The 17,282-nt window shown below is 52.4% G+C and overlaps 7 protein-coding genes across 7 annotated transcripts; 3 read left to right on the forward strand and 4 right to left on the reverse strand.

Moving 5' to 3' along the window:
* Nucleotides 1-773: 773 nt before the first annotated feature.
* J7T55_011265 (lpha-l-rhamnosidase) lies at nt 774-3,347 on the forward strand (the record flags this gene model as incomplete). Its single annotated transcript, XM_053133151.1, has 2 exons — nt 774-850; nt 938-3,347. 2 exons carry the CDS (start codon nt 774-776, stop codon nt 3,345-3,347), a joined length of 2,487 nt encoding a protein of 828 aa, XP_052988937.1.
* Nucleotides 3,348-4,597: 1,250 nt separating this feature from the next.
* Nucleotides 4,598-5,244, forward strand: J7T55_011266 (uncharacterized protein; the record flags this gene model as incomplete). Its single annotated transcript, XM_053133152.1, has 2 exons — nt 4,598-4,704; nt 4,764-5,244. The coding sequence occupies 2 exons, from the start codon at nt 4,598-4,600 to the stop codon at nt 5,242-5,244; spliced, it is 588 nt and encodes a 195-aa protein (XP_052988938.1).
* Nucleotides 5,245-5,336: 92 nt separating this feature from the next.
* Nucleotides 5,337-6,173, reverse strand: J7T55_011267 (uncharacterized protein; the record flags this gene model as incomplete). Its single annotated transcript, XM_053133153.1, has 1 exon — nt 5,337-6,173. One exon carries the CDS (start codon nt 6,171-6,173, stop codon nt 5,337-5,339), a length of 837 nt encoding a protein of 278 aa, XP_052988939.1.
* An 851-nt stretch (nt 6,174-7,024) lies between these two features.
* J7T55_011268 (cupintype) lies at nt 7,025-7,888 on the reverse strand (the record flags this gene model as incomplete). The annotated part of the gene is made up of 4 exons (XM_053133154.1): nt 7,025-7,090; nt 7,146-7,266; nt 7,428-7,744; nt 7,847-7,888. The coding sequence occupies 4 exons, from the start codon at nt 7,886-7,888 to the stop codon at nt 7,025-7,027; spliced, it is 546 nt and encodes a 181-aa protein (XP_052988940.1).
* A 149-nt stretch (nt 7,889-8,037) lies between these two features.
* J7T55_011269 (peptidase family m28) lies at nt 8,038-9,872 on the reverse strand (the record flags this gene model as incomplete). Its single annotated transcript, XM_053133155.1, has 3 exons — nt 8,038-8,146; nt 8,459-9,389; nt 9,464-9,872. The coding sequence occupies 3 exons, from the start codon at nt 9,870-9,872 to the stop codon at nt 8,038-8,040; spliced, it is 1,449 nt and encodes a 482-aa protein (XP_052988941.1).
* Nucleotides 9,873-12,318: 2,446 nt separating this feature from the next.
* Nucleotides 12,319-13,472, forward strand: J7T55_011270 (uncharacterized protein; the record flags this gene model as incomplete). The annotated part of the gene is made up of 2 exons (XM_053133156.1): nt 12,319-12,902; nt 13,025-13,472. The coding sequence occupies 2 exons, from the start codon at nt 12,319-12,321 to the stop codon at nt 13,470-13,472; spliced, it is 1,032 nt and encodes a 343-aa protein (XP_052988942.1).
* A 690-nt stretch (nt 13,473-14,162) lies between these two features.
* J7T55_011271 (uncharacterized protein) lies at nt 14,163-16,976 on the reverse strand (the record flags this gene model as incomplete). The annotated part of the gene is made up of 5 exons (XM_053133157.1): nt 14,163-15,522; nt 15,583-15,599; nt 15,675-16,036; nt 16,213-16,364; nt 16,663-16,976. The coding sequence occupies 5 exons, from the start codon at nt 16,974-16,976 to the stop codon at nt 14,163-14,165; spliced, it is 2,205 nt and encodes a 734-aa protein (XP_052988943.1).
* Nucleotides 16,977-17,282: the final 306 nt, after the last annotated feature.

Genomic DNA, 17,282 nt, shown 5'->3' on the forward strand with positions numbered 1-17,282 from the left:
ATGTATGAGTTGCTCTTGTGTTTCGAGAGACTTTTTCTCGTTGGCAGAGAATCTTCCAGGCAAGGAAGGGTGGTGGCGACACAGATCCATAGACATACTGGGTCAATTGAATTGTGTATAGTCAGAGTGTTATAATGGACAACATGAATATCAAGCAGGTTCCCGTGACGAATAGTATGCGCTCAGACATACAAAATGCGTGAGAGAACGTGGTCGGCGATCTACTCCGCATATTCAACGTTGCATCACACCTCTGACCGCTTCCATGGATCTACATATGCCGGCGTGCACGACAGAATCGGAGATTACACGCTCGGAATGTGGGCATGGGACGAGCTATTGGGGTAGGTGCAGTAGCCTCAGATCATCGCATAGCAACAAGAACAAGTCGGGTGAGGGAAGCAAGCAGGACAATGAAGCTAGAATCTGCTATGCAACGTGCCTGAGCTGCGAGCAGATGTCAAGCCGCGAACCAGGGTTTGCTTTCGTTTATCACTACTGTCCTGCACCCTGCTTCTTGACCAGCTGGGCCAGCGTTAAGTGGTGTGCAGTCGTGCTGAAGCGGCCCGTATGTGATGTCACACAAACATACGGTATGTTCCAGTCCCTTAGTGGTGAGTATGCCGGTGAGTTGTCTCTGCCAATGCTACACTGGAATGCATGACCTCTATCCTGCATGAGAGGTCACGATGACCGCTTTATCCCCCTCCCGTCCCACCACGAAGATCCATGGATTGTTTGGGACCAACAAACCCCCCAGTGCTGCTTGAAATATGAGGAATCTAGGAAGTCTCTTTGTCTCTTTGGCGGCGGTTGTTGACTTAACGCATGCTGCGGCGCTCAGCCGTCGGTAAGTCGACATGACATCTCAAAGTGCTCAGAAGAGGCAATTCATATAAACGAAAAGTTGCTGATGGCCTTGAACCAACTCCTCCAGAGCACCAGATGTTGCCCCAGTAGGCCTGGCCCTGGGTGCTGCACCCTCTATCGAAACCAGCACTTTCACGCCCTTCACTTTGAGTGAGCAGATACCAGTGGCCACACTTGACTACGGTATCGAACGAGCTGGATACGCCTTCTTCACGGTGTCCAGCCTCAGCCAGCCGGTCCAGATAGAGGTCAGGTACAGCGAGCCGTTCGCGGGTCTCGGCGGGCCATGGTCTGATGGCCCCTTTCTCTTCTCCCCCATGCTCGCGAATGGCTTCCGCGCCGAGACGTTTAACGTGACCGAATTGGGTCGTTTTGGTGCTCCGTTGGTCCAGGGTGGACAGCGGTGGCAGTCTATCTCCCTCATCACTGCGGGAAGTATCACGTTTGAGAGCGTCGGATTCGAGGCTACCGTCGACCAGACTGCGGTCTCTGACCTTCCCGGCAGCTTTAACAGTAGCGATGATACGTTCAACGAGGCGTGGACGTTGGGTGCGGTGGCGGTTTCCACTGCTTGCGTAGACCGAGGATCGCAAGGCGCAGTGTGGGGGCTGGATTTTGACAATGGGGTACTGGTTCGGTCGACGAAGCCTTCCCTTACACTTGAAGCTACTGAATTCTCCAACTACACCTTGGACTTCGATACCAACATTGTCAGAGGCGGCATCTGGTGGAGTGTGGCAAGCGCACCGGGGAACAAAGGCATTCAGTTGATGCTTGTCAGCGACTTGCCCGAGGCGACCACGTTCGTGAACACGAACAAGGCCCTCCTCCAACCAAACACGATCCTGTTAGGTTATGGCTTCAATTTCCTCAACCAGTCGCTTGTCACGTCATATTTGCTCGACTACTTCCCTGTTCCGTTCAACGTGAGCGAGGGTGCATGGTACCACCTGTCCACATCCCTCTCACAGAGTGGTTACCTGTCAGTCTCGGTCAGCCAGCAGCAGATCTTTAACGTGTCACTATCAAGCTACTTCGTGAATGGAATCATCTCCACCAGCGGCAGCTTCGGCTTTGGTGGCTGGCAGGACCAATCAGCCCACGTCCGCAACGTGGCAGTCACAGACACCACCACCGGCGCAGCCTTGTATTCGAACGGCATGACTACATCAGACGTGCTAGCCGAATATGGGACTCAAGCCAACGTCGGCTCAGTCTGTCTAGACGGGCCCAAACGCGACAGAATGGTATGGCTAGGCGACTTCTACCACACCGCCCGCATCATCGCAACCAGCACGTCCCGAAACGACCTGTCAAGCGGAACACTGGAGTTCCTACTCGATACCCAGTCCAGCGATGGGGAGCTCAGTATTGACCCGCCGATGGGGTATGACCCGACCAATACGTACAACACCACCGGTGACCTGGTAGACTACCAATTCCTGGGGCTCGCGAGCCTGCACAGCTATGTGAGGTACACGAACGACCTCGCCTTCGTGGGTCGCACGTGGTCCGGCTGGCAGAGGGCCGTGGCATTTCTTTTGGGGACAATCAGTCCTGCAGACGGGCTAGTCCACATCCCCGTGGCCTTCCTCGGCCCGCCGGAAGCAGGGTCAGCCGTGTCGTGCCTGGCGGTGCAGGCGCTGCGCGGCCTGGCCGAGATAGCAGACGCCCTGAACGACACAGCCTCGCAGCAGGCCTGGACCGCGGCAGCGGACTCATTGAGTAACTCCATCAATGCGCAGCTGTGGAACGACGGGTTGGGAGTATACGGCCTGTCCCTCAGCGACACGGCCGACTTCTCCGTCGCGTCCACCGCGTTCTGTATAACCTCAGGCGTCGCAAACGAGACACAAGCCGCACGGTCTCTGGCCGCAGTCGAGGCTCAGCTGAAACTGTCTCCAGGCTACCGCGACTCGACGATCGCAACAGGGCAGATCTCGCCCAACACCAACGGGTTCCTCCTCGACGCGCTGTTCACGACAGCATCAGTCACAGCTGACAACAACACAGCCAGCGGCCTCATCACCACCGCCGGCGCGCTGGTTCGCTCGCTGTGGGGCGCCATGTTCGCCAACGCGGCCACATCCACAGGCGGCAGCTGGGAGTATGTATCGCAGACGGGAGACCCCGGGCTGGGGCTGTTCACCAGCCTCGCGCACCCGTGGGGTGGCGCGGCGACGTATGTCCTCACGGAGAGGGTGCTAGGGCTGCGGCCCGCGGATGGGGTGGCGGGGTTCGGGTATGCGAGCTGGGTTGTCGATGTATCTGCTGGTGTGGCGTTGGGGCTGGCGCGGGCTGGGGGAAAGGTGGTGACGGCGTTTGGGGTGCTGGATGTTAGTTGGGCGGTCGAGGGCGGTGATGTGCTGAGATGTGTTGTTTCGGCGCCAGCTGGGACGGTGGGTGTGCTTGCGTATAAGGGACAGTCGGTCAGGTTGGAGGATGATACTGCTTACAATGTTACTATCAGCTTGTGAGTGAGGATGGAAGGGAATGTTGTTATTATTTGTTGCAGATTGATTGAGATGGTGATGTGTTGCACAGCGCGATAATGAAATCCCGGCTCGGAGTGACGTCTCGAAGAACCTTGATTAAGTGACCTTCATGTGTCAGCCATCCCATTGTCGTTCGGGTGTTTCAAGAACTACGTCTCCATGGTGATATCCCGAATGCACATGTTCGTTTTCCCTTTTCGTCATATTTGTGGATGATGGTGACGTTATACAGATCTGGGCACCAGCTTGCATCAATCGATCGCTACAAAGGTACGATTGTGTGTTTCTATATGCGTGCTCCCTGCGTGGTGCAGTGGACCTCACCGTGCTGTTATACCCCTGTTTGGCTGAGGAGTCGAAGGATTCGGATCCGGGCCTCGAGTGCCGCGGCCATGAGACTGCGACACACAAACTCTCCCCATAAGCAACGTGGAACAAGCGGCACAGCAACCCAAATTTACACACTAGGGCGGCTGTGTCAGGGATATGCAAGCCACAAAAGAGGGCGTCGCTCATGGCCTCACCCATACTTGTTTACCTACGTATATTTTAGGATTTAAGCTTTCTGCATGAGCCAGTGAAAACAGTCCTCCCGAACAACATTGGAACGAGTCCAAGTGACCACGCTCCCCGACACTTGAAACAATGTTTCGGGCCAACTCCCGAGGCCCGCTGCCTATCGAGATCCTCGGAGTCTCCATCAGCTCTGTCTCTACCTCTCGCATTCACTCCGACCACCTGGGCAGGCCGGAATCACTCTCAAGAATAGCAGCCCCACGTTACAAGCCCCTTGGCCAGGAGTGCCAACATGGCAACACCCCGACGTGCCTAGGATTAATAGGCTTCCATTCCTCGTAGCTGACATGTTGTTCATATCAATGTTTGATATATGTAGGCCGCGTGAAAGAGCTCACCCTATATTGCCTTGGGCTGACCACCACTACTTGACCCGATCGTCTGTTCAGACATGTGTTCGACATCGGTAGCAACCGCTTGAGGAGGATTGTGGTCTCCCGAAACAGGACAGGAAGAAAGAAACGGCCACCGGTCCGATGCCTTCGCGGCCTTTTCTTCTGTGATTGCTCCTGCATTTTCTTCTAAGCACATACTTGGTCTTTTTCGTCTTTCAACGTCTTGTGCCACAAAGCTAGTCGCTGGGTTTTCCGACTAGTATCAACTCTTCTTTTCACTTTGATGGTGGTGTATCACTTCTCGGCTGGGTTTCCGGAAAGATGCCGCATGCCGTCCCAGTCTACATGAGGCCGTCCAACAAGGACAGGCTATACATCGCACTATACGCCAGGGGCGGAGACAGCCTGATGTCTGGTGGCGAGGACAAGTGAGTTGGAACTCCCAAGATCCTTTTGTATGAGTGCACTGGCTGATGATCCATCAAAGATACCACTGGGCTCTCCTCGTCGGCCCAAAACACGAAGACAACAACTCGAAAGGCAAACGTTATCACGTCAAGGAGACCATGACGACCGTCGACGGCCGCACGCAGAGCCGCTGGGTATTCGAGGAGCGCGAAATAGGCATGAACCCAACGGCCATGATACTAGTGCGCGTGATCATCGGCAAGGTGACCAATGCCGAGCGCGTCGCCGCTCTGCTGCGCGAGGTGCCCGTCAGAGACAACCAGTCCGGCTGGAATTGCGTGTGGTGGCTTCGGGAGGCGCTCGAGATGCTGCGAGCCGATGGCAAGGCGCTGAGCCGCTCGTCCTCGATTGCATGGGAGGACGCTGGGAAGGCGGCGATGGAGTTTGTGCATCGCAAGGAGCGCGAGCATCGCTTTGATGGGAGGGCGGCGCCTGGCTGGTTTGATATGAACCGCGTCGCGACGTACGACTTGCTGCAGGGTGAAGAGATCGTTGCTTGATGGTCACGGGTGGCTACAATGTAGGATAGGTCAGGTACCGCCACGGTGTTTGTAAAAATATGTATTACTGTGTATTATTGTATCCGCTTCGTTCAGAAGTCGCCAAAGAACCTCCGCCTGATGGCCTCCGCCTCCAAGGCCTCCGGCTCGGGCGTGATGAACCTGTCCACCTCGTCCTGCCACCAGCTGTTCTGCGGGTTGGGGTGCTTCGCGGACGTGTACTCCCAGTACGGCGGGTACCAGCCTGCCGTCTCCCAGTCGACGATTCCGACGACCTTGTCGTCCTTGACCATGATGTTCAAGCTGCTCAGATCACCATGTGTGAAGACCGGGGCTTGACAAGCCTGCTCGTGGAACGAAGCCATATGCTTGACCCCCGGCGAAGATGCGTCGTCCTGAATATCCTCTGCGGCGATTCCACCCCTCAGTTCCTGATGAAAGTCCTGGATGGACGGAAATGGGCCCCACAGCGACTTGCACGGCAGACGGTGATCAAAAATGGGCCCTCCGTCTACACTTGCAACGCCGACGCCGGGCGGCGGTTTGATGCCCCGAAGATCTTTGACGATGGTCCGGAGCTGCTCGAGTATCGCGGCTTTGGACTCGTCCGTTCGGTGGCTCCAACCCTGCGCGATTGTCTCTCCGTCGATCCTCTCCATGACGATGTACACCCGGCCGTCACGCTCGAATGCCGAATAGACCTTGGGCACGGGCACAGATGAGTGCTGGGCGACAAACAGCATGGCGCTGGCCTCTGCGAGCCTGGTGAACGGCGTGGACTTGACGCAGCATTTTGGTGAGATGAAGATGACGCGGCCTGGCTGGCTGGTGAACGTCAGCCGGTTGGCGTGCTTCTGAGTTGCAGTCTTATAGGCGAGAAGGACGAGGAGTCTGATCCAGAGCCTGTCGTTGAAGGGCTTGGACTCCATGTGATGAAGGTGAGCTTGTGCAGTGATGAGTCGCCAGACATGACGGCCATGACGAGCGCGGACGAGGAAAGATACGGCCGCCGGGCCAGAGGGCGAGTGAAGCTAGCCAGACCAGCTGAGCTGAGGTGAGTCGAGGTTGGTGAGGTGAGGATGGAGACGGTCCAGGATTCAGTTGGATGGGCCGGAGGTGGAGTAGCTGCACGTCCGAGGCCTGCTCCAGATTTAGAAACAGAGGGGGCCGAGTCTAATCTTACATAAGCGCCATCTTTCCTAGGAAAATTGATTCATCACCAACACCATTCTCACTCACAACGACTGAAAGACGGTACTTATACCTTGATCATACAAGTAATGAGGTTCGAAAGAACGTAGTGTTAGTGTTTTCTAGTAACTCAAGCATCGTTTTGCGTACGCACAAGCCCAGGTCTCCCCTGGATTTTCAAGTATACCAACATGGGTAGAACTCCTCTCGGGATGAACGAGAACTGCTTTTCCATTTCAGATCAATTCATCATGCATTAAAGAGCATGTGAGAGAAAAATAAATGCGAATAGTATGAGGTTTCACAGGAGAAAAGAAAGAGAGACTCAACTCAAATGTCTAATTCCTGGAAAAGAATAACCAAGGTTTGGGAAACCGAGGTTTGGCTTGGTCATCTTCATTAGGTAAAGATATTTATTGGATGTATTTGGATGCAGTTGCTCTTATGCTTCCCCGTGGCCTCCGATTCGTCGTGCGCAGAGGTATAAGGTGAATAGTGAAGGGGCTATGCTATGAAGCAGGAAATGAAAAAACCAGTGCAGAAGAAGGCTCCGGTACAATCCTTGTCGTCATTAGCTGTACATCTCGCTCTACTCCAGCTTCTCCTGTCTCTTCGGCAGGAAAAGCTTTGCAATGCCTCCGAACAAAGTGACAAACTGCGTACTCCCGTCAGTCAACAGTTGCAAACACACCGTGGGAAATTCAACTCACAGCAAAATCAAAGGCTTTGAAGTAAAGCCCCAGAGCAGGGTACCCATCGCCGTCGTAGAAAGTTCTCATCGTGTGCCAAAACCCAGCAGGCCAGCTCCCAGAAAGCAAGTCGGCAAAGAACCTAAGAAGCAAATTAGACCACATCAGCTTCACAGATCGCTGGCCTGAGACACAGATTCGAGCGCCAAAATGGCCAGCTAGGGCAAAAGCCTTTTCCTTGTTTTTTTTTTATTAAAAAAAAAACAAGAAAAAGACAAAGAAAAGAAAGCATAGAGAACTCACAAATGCTTATAATCCCCTGGCGGATCTGACCTTTCCCTCACAACAAGCCTCTCCCCCGGGAAGCCCTTGAAGCCGTGCACCAAGCCCGCGGGCACGTGGGTCGTCTCGCCCGCGCTGGCGATTTTCGTAACGCCGTCGATGGTGACCTGGACGCGGCCCTCGCGCACCTCAAAATACTCGGAGTGATTCCTGTGCCAGTGCAGCGGCACCTCGAACAGGTCGTCGCCGGGCTTGCCTTCCACCACGCCTTCGGTAAAATACCTCGAGATGGAGTCCTCTGGCTGGGAGGTGTCCACCATGAGGTGTAATTTTACGCCCTAGTGGTGAAGGGTGTTAAAATGTGACTTCTCTGTGCTGATCAATTTTGGGATGGGGTGAGTGGATCAACGGATACGGTGATCCAGGGTGCTCGGACTGACCTTGCCCATGACGAGCGTTTTTATGATCTTGATGTCACTCATTGTGGCAGACGGTGTTTTCGTTCCACGTGGTGTCTGGGAGGAGATGTCATGGAACCCACAGACCGACAGGCTGAGGATGTTGTTGCTCTTCTATAAAAAATCAAGCTGGCCATCGTGTCTGCAAGGCTCTGGAATGATAGGCTAACATTTCAGATAGCCCGGGTGGGGCCCATGTGAAAGTCGGGCGCGGCAAGACGGGAGGCTTCCAATATCGTGTAGTCTAGTGGCTGCATGCGATCCCTCGTAAGCAGACGGGGGCTAGTACATTGCAAGTGTGCGGCCCAGCTCTATCGAGCTAATTAGTGCTGACTGCCGCTTGCCAGAGAGCAATGACTAGCAAAAGCCACACGAGTTCAAAGCTTTAGCATCCACACCAGGAGCTGTGCACCGGGGCACAGCTGTGGGAATATAACCGACGGAATGGTGCCGCATTTTAGGGTATGGGCTGGTTGGGGCTCGAACGGCCGTTGCAAACCGATCGCGTTACACCAACGGCCCCCGCCTGTGTCGGTCTATCCGAGCTGTGCTGGGAACTGGATTATATTCAAACCATGCTATGCTACTCCTTACCTCCAGCTGTTGTCCCAGCTCGCCTGCTCGACTGCAAAAGCGATGGCGAGCTCCGTGAATCTCGCCATGTGGTCGATCGAGAAATACCCCGTCTCGTCGTCAACGTCCATCGTGTCGTTGATCGTGTGCACATACGGATCGAACTCGCCAGGGAATCCACCAGCCACAGGGTTACCCTCCGATGCGAACGTCGCTGGGAACCCCAGCTTGGTGTAGGACATGTAGTCTGACCCGGCACCGGGCATCAACTCATACACGCTGGTCGGGATGGACTTGATATACTCGGTGCTGAGGTCGACGGCCCACTTGGTCAGCGGGGCGTCGGCGTCGGTCTTGATGAAGCCGATGCTCTCCGTTGCGTTGCGGGCGATGAAGGCCGTCATATCGAACTCCATCATGGCGCCGATGTTGGCGCCTTCTTTCTTCTTGTATGCCGCGATGGCCTGGCTGCCGAGCAGTCCTCCCTCTTCTGCAGCGTACCAGTGGAACTCGACAGGACCATCTTTCGGTATGTAACCACTTGTGGCCAGTATCCTGAATGCCTCCAAGATGGAGACCGTGCCCGAGCAATCGTCGTCGGCTCCGGGCGCTGGCAGAAGCGGGAACAGGTAGTTGGCAGAGTCCTGGTGGGCGCCAATGATGGTCAAAGGCTTTGTGAAGTCGCGGACCTTGGGCTCGAAGCGGGCGATGATGGAGGACTGGGGGAAGGGGTGCGTGAAGTACTCGAGACTGATGTGGGTGTGGAAGGGCGAGTCGGCAATGATAGCCGCGATGTGGTCGTGCAGCCACTGGGACGACTCCTCGCCCGTCTCCCCGCCAAAATACCGGTTGTAGTAGCTCGTCATGTGTTTAAGGACGTCGTGCATGCGCGAGGTCGAGACCTTGGGGAACAGAGGCTTGATGAGTCTCTGGTGAGTCAACTTGGGGAGATCTGAGTAGTCACGGTGTCAGCACTGCATTACTCTATTCTCGAGAGGACAAGGAGTTCTCCAGGGGCTCGCGTACTGGCTTTCCCAGACCATGCGCCCACACCGTCTGCGTATAGTTCCTGGTGATCTGTGATATCCATAAACTTCTTCCCCTTCTGGCGCAGTCTCAGCTTGTCGCCTTCCTTCATCCACCTAGGTTTGTCCTCGCCCAGTATATGGATCAGTCTGGATTCGGCGAGCTGTGCTGCCATCTCAGGTTGGAGGGAGATCATGGCGTCGACGGGGTCGGGGTAGGCCTTGAGGGCCGCGAGAATCGTGTCATCGACGATGTGCTCGTGATGAAAGTCGGAGGAGGCAGCCGCGGCATCGTTGACATTCTCTGGCGGCGCAATAACGACCTGTTGCGATCCATCGCGAAGGGAACTGATGACTCGGTCGGACCAGGTGAGAATGAGCAGGAGCTTGAATGATAGAGAAGAGCGCATCTTGTCGGCTTATGGTGATTCTGGCTTCTCGACAAGTACTGATCAAGCCAGTCAAGAGTCAGTTGCAGGAAATGAGGAGACAAGAAGAAGATGTCGTGCTCGTATGTCGCCGGAGTCTTGCTCGTTCAAGCTGAAGCTCAGGAGCTGGAGGGTTGCCTGGATGATGCAATGCAGACCAACGCGCACCCCCGAGCCTCGGCGCGATTGAGCCCCGATTCCAGGGGTCCAGCCTGTCAGCCCCCGCCAGATAACACCTGCGCTTACTATTGGGCCATAGCCAACGACCCCTGCCCTGTAGGCCTGTAGCGGTCTAAGCCTCCTGGCGAGCTGGCCAAGCTCGTGAACCACAGACATTTCAATCACTTACCGCACAGCAGAAGCTAACGGAGGAGATATCATCCCAAGGATTTATTCTTGCTCAGAGGCTCAGTGCTGTTGTGCTGCCCGTGAAACTGTTAGCCAGCTGATGAACACTTGCAATTCGACCACAGAGCTTCTTTTGTAGGTATGGCAAAGCAATAAGCCTCCTACACCAAGGTGTAGACATCCAACAGGTTGGCAAACGACGAGTAACATGTCACTGGCTTGCCTCGTCACAGACTGGCATTTTGGACTCACTCTACCGACGAACTGGCCCAGCAGCACCATCTCACGGTGAGGAACTGGGCCCGTAAGCTATCACACCCAATCACCACGCCACGAGCTTTTGCGGTCTACGGTCTGTATTCTTGCCATGACCAGTGTGAGCAGACGACGGAGGTTGACATGAGTTCATTGACCGATGGGGCTAGTTTGACAAATGATGTATAAATCCGCCGTCTAGCACATCCAACACTTGTACCCAAGCACGCCATCTGACCAGTTTCATCGAACTGGGTTTGCCGCACAATAAGAATGAATCGAGCTCTAAAGGTTGCTGGAGTTCAATTACAGACAGCCTCATGTGTTATAAGCAATAAACTGCTATTTTAATGTCACAGGCCATAGTGACTAGCGCGCTATGCCAGCCATACAGTATGGCACATCGTCGTATGTAAACATACAGCATGGCTCGTATGCATCCAGGCAGTTCGGGAAATCCAAACAATTCTATAGCCTTACTCATCAACCTCAGTTGGCACCTAACACTCGTCAAGGCCGACTCAAGCGAGCATCTAATTGAAGAGATACTCCTGAGAAGGGCATCCTCTAAACACACCGTTCCTATACAGAATTCTTCATCATTAAGCCAATACCCTGCCGCACCCAGATGATCCTCTTCTCCTTGGGACTCGTAGGGGGGAGGGGGTTTCCTTTGTGGAGAATAAAAATCAACCTGATTTGCCGTATCCTTGATTTACGAAAAGCGTTCTGTTCATGAGTTTTGGAAGTCCTGGGCCAAGGATGAGCATGCGATGCAGCAGGGTCAGCAGTGAGGTAATGCGTTGGTCTTGACTACACCTTGGAGCCTCACAGCGCCCTAGATGATGTCAGGACTCGGTACACAAAGACGATCTAGGACTACACCAGGTTCTGCAATGCCACTGCCAGGTTTTGATGGTCTTCACGTTACCCAGTGGTGTTTTTGTGCTTCCCCTTGGTAGATAAAGCCATCTGAAATGATCTCTTTCAAGTCATGAGTTCCGCTTGGCAAAAGCCATGAAGAGCTTGGTAAATGGCACTTAAAGACTCCATTCAGAAATATCGCAATCCTGGTGGGTTCTCTACAGATTTGATATTGGACATCAAGTCATGAAGCGACGTTTCTCGGATTTTAAGACTTCTGTGAGACCAAGTGACTGGCTTGTTCGAGCTTTCGAAGATCTCAGAAGAAAAGGTACGAGACCATGAGTATTGGTCTTGATATCCTGGCGAGCACATATTGCTAACCAGTTGTATTGGCATGCCATCTGGAAGTATATTTTGTATTTGGTCAGATGTCAAGTCACGATTCAATCAAACCATGAATTATCCCAACTGACTTGCGGCTGGCTTGCCCAGACAGTCACCCGCATACATTACAGCAAATATGCTTGTTTCAAGGTCTGCTGATTAGCTGTAAAACATCTCATCACTTATCATAATCTTGTAGATTGAAAACAAATCACTGCTGCTGTGTAAGTCATGAATTGGATCTAAGACATTACGCTCGGTGCTGCCAGTTCCTCAGAGCTGTACTCTGACTTACCAGTTCCGACCATTGGCCACGATCACCATCTTTGTCATTGTGTCGTTAGGTTGATCAAGCCGGATAGTGAGTTTCATAGGGGACTTCAATCATTCTCGACCGCTCCATTTTTAGTATTTAATGAGCCCGTTGCTTTGCTGTTGCTGTTCCTCTTGTGCACGATCTTCTGTCAAGATAACAGAAAGCGAACATCACGTTACTGAACCGCCTCGGATTGCGGAAGCACAAGAGCGTCAAATAATTCTTCTTCTTCTTCAAAAGCTTTTACACATAGCTAAGATGGAGAGGCCGGTCTTGGACCAGCTGTGCGAGAGGTACTGGAATGAATGGGACCAGATCCGAACCAACGACCCTCAGAATCCAAACAATTTTCGAGCGCTTGAAAACATTTGCCTTTCACCTCGCCTCAGTGCAGTAACCAGCATAATCATCCTTGGACTTGGCAATGGCGGCACTTACCTGGAGCAAGTGGACAACTGCAACAACCGGCTCCTGGACCGGTACCTCCAGTACAGCCAAAAAGTATTCTTCACACAAATAGTAGTCGCCAAAAACCTGGCGAACTTGCTCACACAACGATTCCGAATAGGAATCAACATATGGGCCTATGATCCACAAACTACCCCTTATACCTGGGATTCTCTCCAATACCTAGGCATCCAGACGATTCAGAACAACACAACACGAGACCAGTTAAGAAACTACATCACTCCCGGCAGTCTCGTCTACGATGTGACGAGGTCCCCTCACATCCTTCGCGAAACCGTCGATTTCACCTGGCGCAACCGTCATACACCGCCTGCAGCGGTTATCACGGGATTTTTTGCTTTGGCAGGGGGAAATAACGGCATGGAAGTGGACGCGTAAGTCTTGTTTAAAATTTTCCACTTGATTGCACATTCGACCTTCTATGGCTCCTCTCAACTTTATCTATCTTGTCAATTTCCCATTTCATGTGGTCTGTATCAAATTCTTACCGTCCCAGGGACTTCCGCCGCAAATATTACTTCGCCTCTCTCATGAACCTTCCTAACGTTGCATCGTCACAAGATCAGCAAACCCAGGTCGATCTCATGGTCGGTGGAGTATACCCCTCGGGGTCGGCGGGCGCTATCCAGCAAACAAGGGATGCTCAGATTGAGGCAAACACGGCGATGAGAAGGAGTGAGACACAGAGGGTGCTGGAAGCCTACTATGGTATTGCAGCCTACCACAATCGTCTCATGGACGAGCATGCTGGACGCATTGATCAACTAGCACAAAATTACCTAAATCGGGGGCTTTTCTCACGCAACACCGCAGGGCGTCGCGAGGCCCGAAGTCAAGCGGAACGGGACCTTGTGCGGGACTTACCGACCCAGACGAACTCGTATATTTACGATACGGTGATGATTCTGATGTATCGGAAGTCTAAACAGACCGCAAATGCGTAGTAGAGGCGGCATTTGTTCGGGCTGCCTTCGGGTGGTGACGGGTTGACGGGTTTTGGAGCCGTATCACACCGTTTGGAACCGTTATCACGAGGCGAAATTTTGGGTTGTTTTTGGCAAGGACTAGCTATTTCTTCGGTGGAGACAGCTTTACGGCATGCATATTTATCAGAAGCATTTCTATTGCCGGATATAGCTATTAATATATGTGGAGTCTTTCAATACTCGTGTGCCTTTGTGCAGCCCGAAAGTCTTACAAAATGCTAGAACGCGCCACATGATTCATTTTGAACTACATATATGATTCAGTTCGGAGAGACCTGGGGGGATTCGAACAGCTCCTATAGGTTGCGACGAATTGTCCGGTGGACTAAAGCACCGCACCTCGGTCACGTCTTTCCAGAGCCTTTGGAGTACTATAAAACGTGATAAAGACACTTCCACCCAATAAATTTAAGCAATGAGTCCTCTAACCGAACAAGGACTACTTCTTGGAGACCACCAAATGTACCATATATGGAATGTCGCGTTGTTTCGTTTTACATATGCCCGGAATTCAAATGTCATGCATATTGGACCAATGAACAAGCTGTTGAATTTTGCAATGAAACATGTTGTGTTCCTCGTAAAGAATATCTCATGAGACGTAACCAGGTAGCAGATGAGCGACAAACCTCAGTCATATCTGGGAGCTCAAGGGCCAAGTCCCAAGGCCTCCAACTTTGAGAACGACAGCAAGCTGATCTGTCGGGAGTCTGCTCCAAGGCTCAGCAGTGTACGAACTGTTTCGGTAGATCCTGAGGCGAGCGCACAGTCCAGGGCAGTTAGGCCCGTGGACGACTTCGAATCGATATCAGCTAGCTTGTTGCGCACAAGGTGTTCCACAATATTAGGCGCGCCAGAGATCGCTGCTTCGTGTAAAAATGATTGTTGACAGCGGTCCTCAAAGACATGCACGTCGACAGACGCTCCGAGACTAATGAGAGCCTTCAGAGCAGACAGACTGTCACGGTCGAGGGTGCATAAGATGGGAGACCGCTTCCTGTACTCATCGCATTCGTCTGGACTCATACCGAAGCCGACGAGCTCGACTATCGTTTCCGCTTGGTCTGCCTCGGCAGCGCAATGAAGTGCATTGCCGTACCAATTAGCGATGTAGGGGTCGGCGCCGTGGTGTAGAAGTAACCGGACAATCTCGATGTGGCCAGAGGAAGCAGCCATTATGATCGGTGTCGAGCCTACTATCTCCGTTCTAGAGTTGATGGTCGAAGAAGCATCGGGGTTCTGCAGCTCCATGATCAGGAGACTCTCGAGTCCAAATTCAGCTGCATTATGCCATGGCGACCGGCTGAGACATTCCCTGGGGTCAAAATAGATGGAGCGAAAGTTGAGTACAAAACGCTGAAGCTGGATTGCAGACGTTATTGCACCTAGGTCGTAAACAAAATCCAAAATAAGAGGCCAAATTGACTGGGTGGCTTGAACACTTTTGATGTGCTTGTCCCAGAAGCGCGCAGCGTAAGATGCGAAAGGAAAGTCGCGTAAACGTGCCTTAATCAAGCTGTAGTCGATATCAATGGCCTCAGGTCCCCGCTTGAAATCTTCGAGCATCAAATACCCTAAGCAGGTTGATGCCATTTCCTGTTCGAAGGAAGGAAAGAGAGTTGGCGTGTTGCTTTGGAGATACTCCTGAATGGAGTAGTGTGCCAATTCAATATCCTTTGTGTTCGCACTCATAACGACAAGACCATGGCAACACTCCAGCATCATGTTCAGTGAAGGACGGTATTTTGCCATTTTTGAGTCTCGACACTTCCGGAATGCCAAAGCATCGCTGAGCTCAGCTACGCTCATTGCTCGTCTGGCATGACACAGCCACATCAGCACATCCATTCCAAGCTGGGCCCTGCTCGGTGTAAGGTTCCGTATACGGCAGATGGTCTCCTCGAAAGCTTCCGTGAGGTCTCCAGACATCGCATCTAGGGCGTCTTCCATTTCACCCGGAGTTGGCTCATTGGCAATGAATCGAAGTTGAAGTACTGCGAAGAGGAACCTATCCAGTATCAGTTATGACCTCAATGTCAAGACAAGCGAAGAACGAGTATAAACCTACATTCCATTGGCTTTCTTCTTTATTTGCACACATATTCTTGTAATCAAGTGTTCGTCCAGATGATCTATGTCATGAGAAGTACCTAGTCTCACGGAAATATATTTTTCCAAATCCTCGTCGTGGGCCACAATGGCAATTTGCGGAATTTTGTGAAAGCTTCTCGCAATGTCTTGAATGTGCGGTCTGCTTGTAACAAGGAGTCTGGTCTGAGGGAGCTGTGCCAAATAATGTAAAGTCTCCAGAAGGGTCTTCCGATGTTGCAAGAGGTCGCACTCATCGAGGCCATCCAGGATAAAATAGGTATGTTCCGTCTTAGCCAAGCAGATTGACATCATCCTCTTGCATTCTTCGAGACTCATGGGCCCAGAGTTCCCTTTGGTGAGCTTCATTTGCAGCAACTCGGGTGGGATTTCGTTCAGCATAGTTGCGACCTGGCGAAGAAGACAAGACAAGACTGTTCGAGGATCTTGTTGGTCCACCTCTCGATAATTGAAGTAGAAATATGCGACAGGACAAGACGTTCCGGACTCTGCCAATAGGTCGTCGACAACCAAAGAGCTGGTGCTAGTCAGAAATCCACTCAAGGCGGAAGATAGGGCACGTACTACGAGTGGTGGAACCGAAACTTACGATAGTACCGTTTTGCCTGAACCTGGAAGCCCATGACACCAGAGTAGATGAGAATCAGCACAAGCACCCCGCCAGCGAAGGAAGGTCTCGTCTCGCAGGAACCATGACCCGGTGTTTGGTGTACGAGCTCCTTGAATTTTGTCATGTTGGGACTGAACGTTTAAGTTCGACAGCCAGTTTAAGAGGTCATGATTCTCCTTTTTCTGTTGAAAATCTTGAGACGCTTTTTGCTGTTGATCAAAGTTTTGGCGTAGACTGATTTGCTGTTTCTTAACCTCTTCAAAACGACTAAGCTGTTCGCGTAGGGTCTCTAGAACTTCGGCCGAAGACTGAGATAGAAGACGATAACCACCAATAGAGAGACTAAATTGCATCCAAGCCGTTAGACTGCGAAGCTCGGATATAGTCTCTTTGTGTTCTCTTTCCTCTAAAGGCCATTTCAGAGCATACAATTTGCCTTTCGCCACGTCCGGGCGGTCGAGTTTCTGGACAAGGGCCTGTAGCTTGACGCGACATGCCGTAGAGCAGCTGATGAGGACTGAAGACTGGTCGTAGGCGATAGGATCAGAATCGAGGCCATTGCTATCCATTAAATCTTGCAAGGCATTAAGGTTGCGCTGCAGTGCCTCCAATTCTGTGACCAGCGTCGCGACTTTCTCCTTGGCACCGCGAACGCCCGTCCAGTAGTTCCGGGCAAGCTTGATGGCGCTTGCCACCAGAGGGACAAGTCCGACAACGCCGAAGGTCAGCGAGATTGGGTCCATGATCAGAATACGAAGTACCGGCTTGCGGTGAGGGCGTCTTTTTTGAACTCGAAATCGCTTATCACATTGCTCATTGTATGACCAGGCTCTAGACGTTGACTACTGAGGACTTGCATCGCGGGGGGTGGGGGTTCTATCGATAAGCCCTATCGATAGGGCCAAGTACTACATACTATTACTATAGCCAGTCTGTTGACCATTTCGTAGCTCTCAATCCAAGACCAGCGGTACATACAAGCAGCTCTTAAATTCTGCCGCCGATGAAAATATCCAAGTCGTAGGACTGTCGTAGCTCACGGCCATGAA

This window comes from Diaporthe amygdali (assembly GCF_026229845.1).
Source record: "Diaporthe amygdali strain CAA958 chromosome Unknown NODE_35_length_488319_cov_65_809586, whole genome shotgun sequence".
NCBI lineage: Eukaryota > Fungi > Ascomycota > Sordariomycetes > Diaporthales > Diaporthaceae > Diaporthe > Diaporthe amygdali.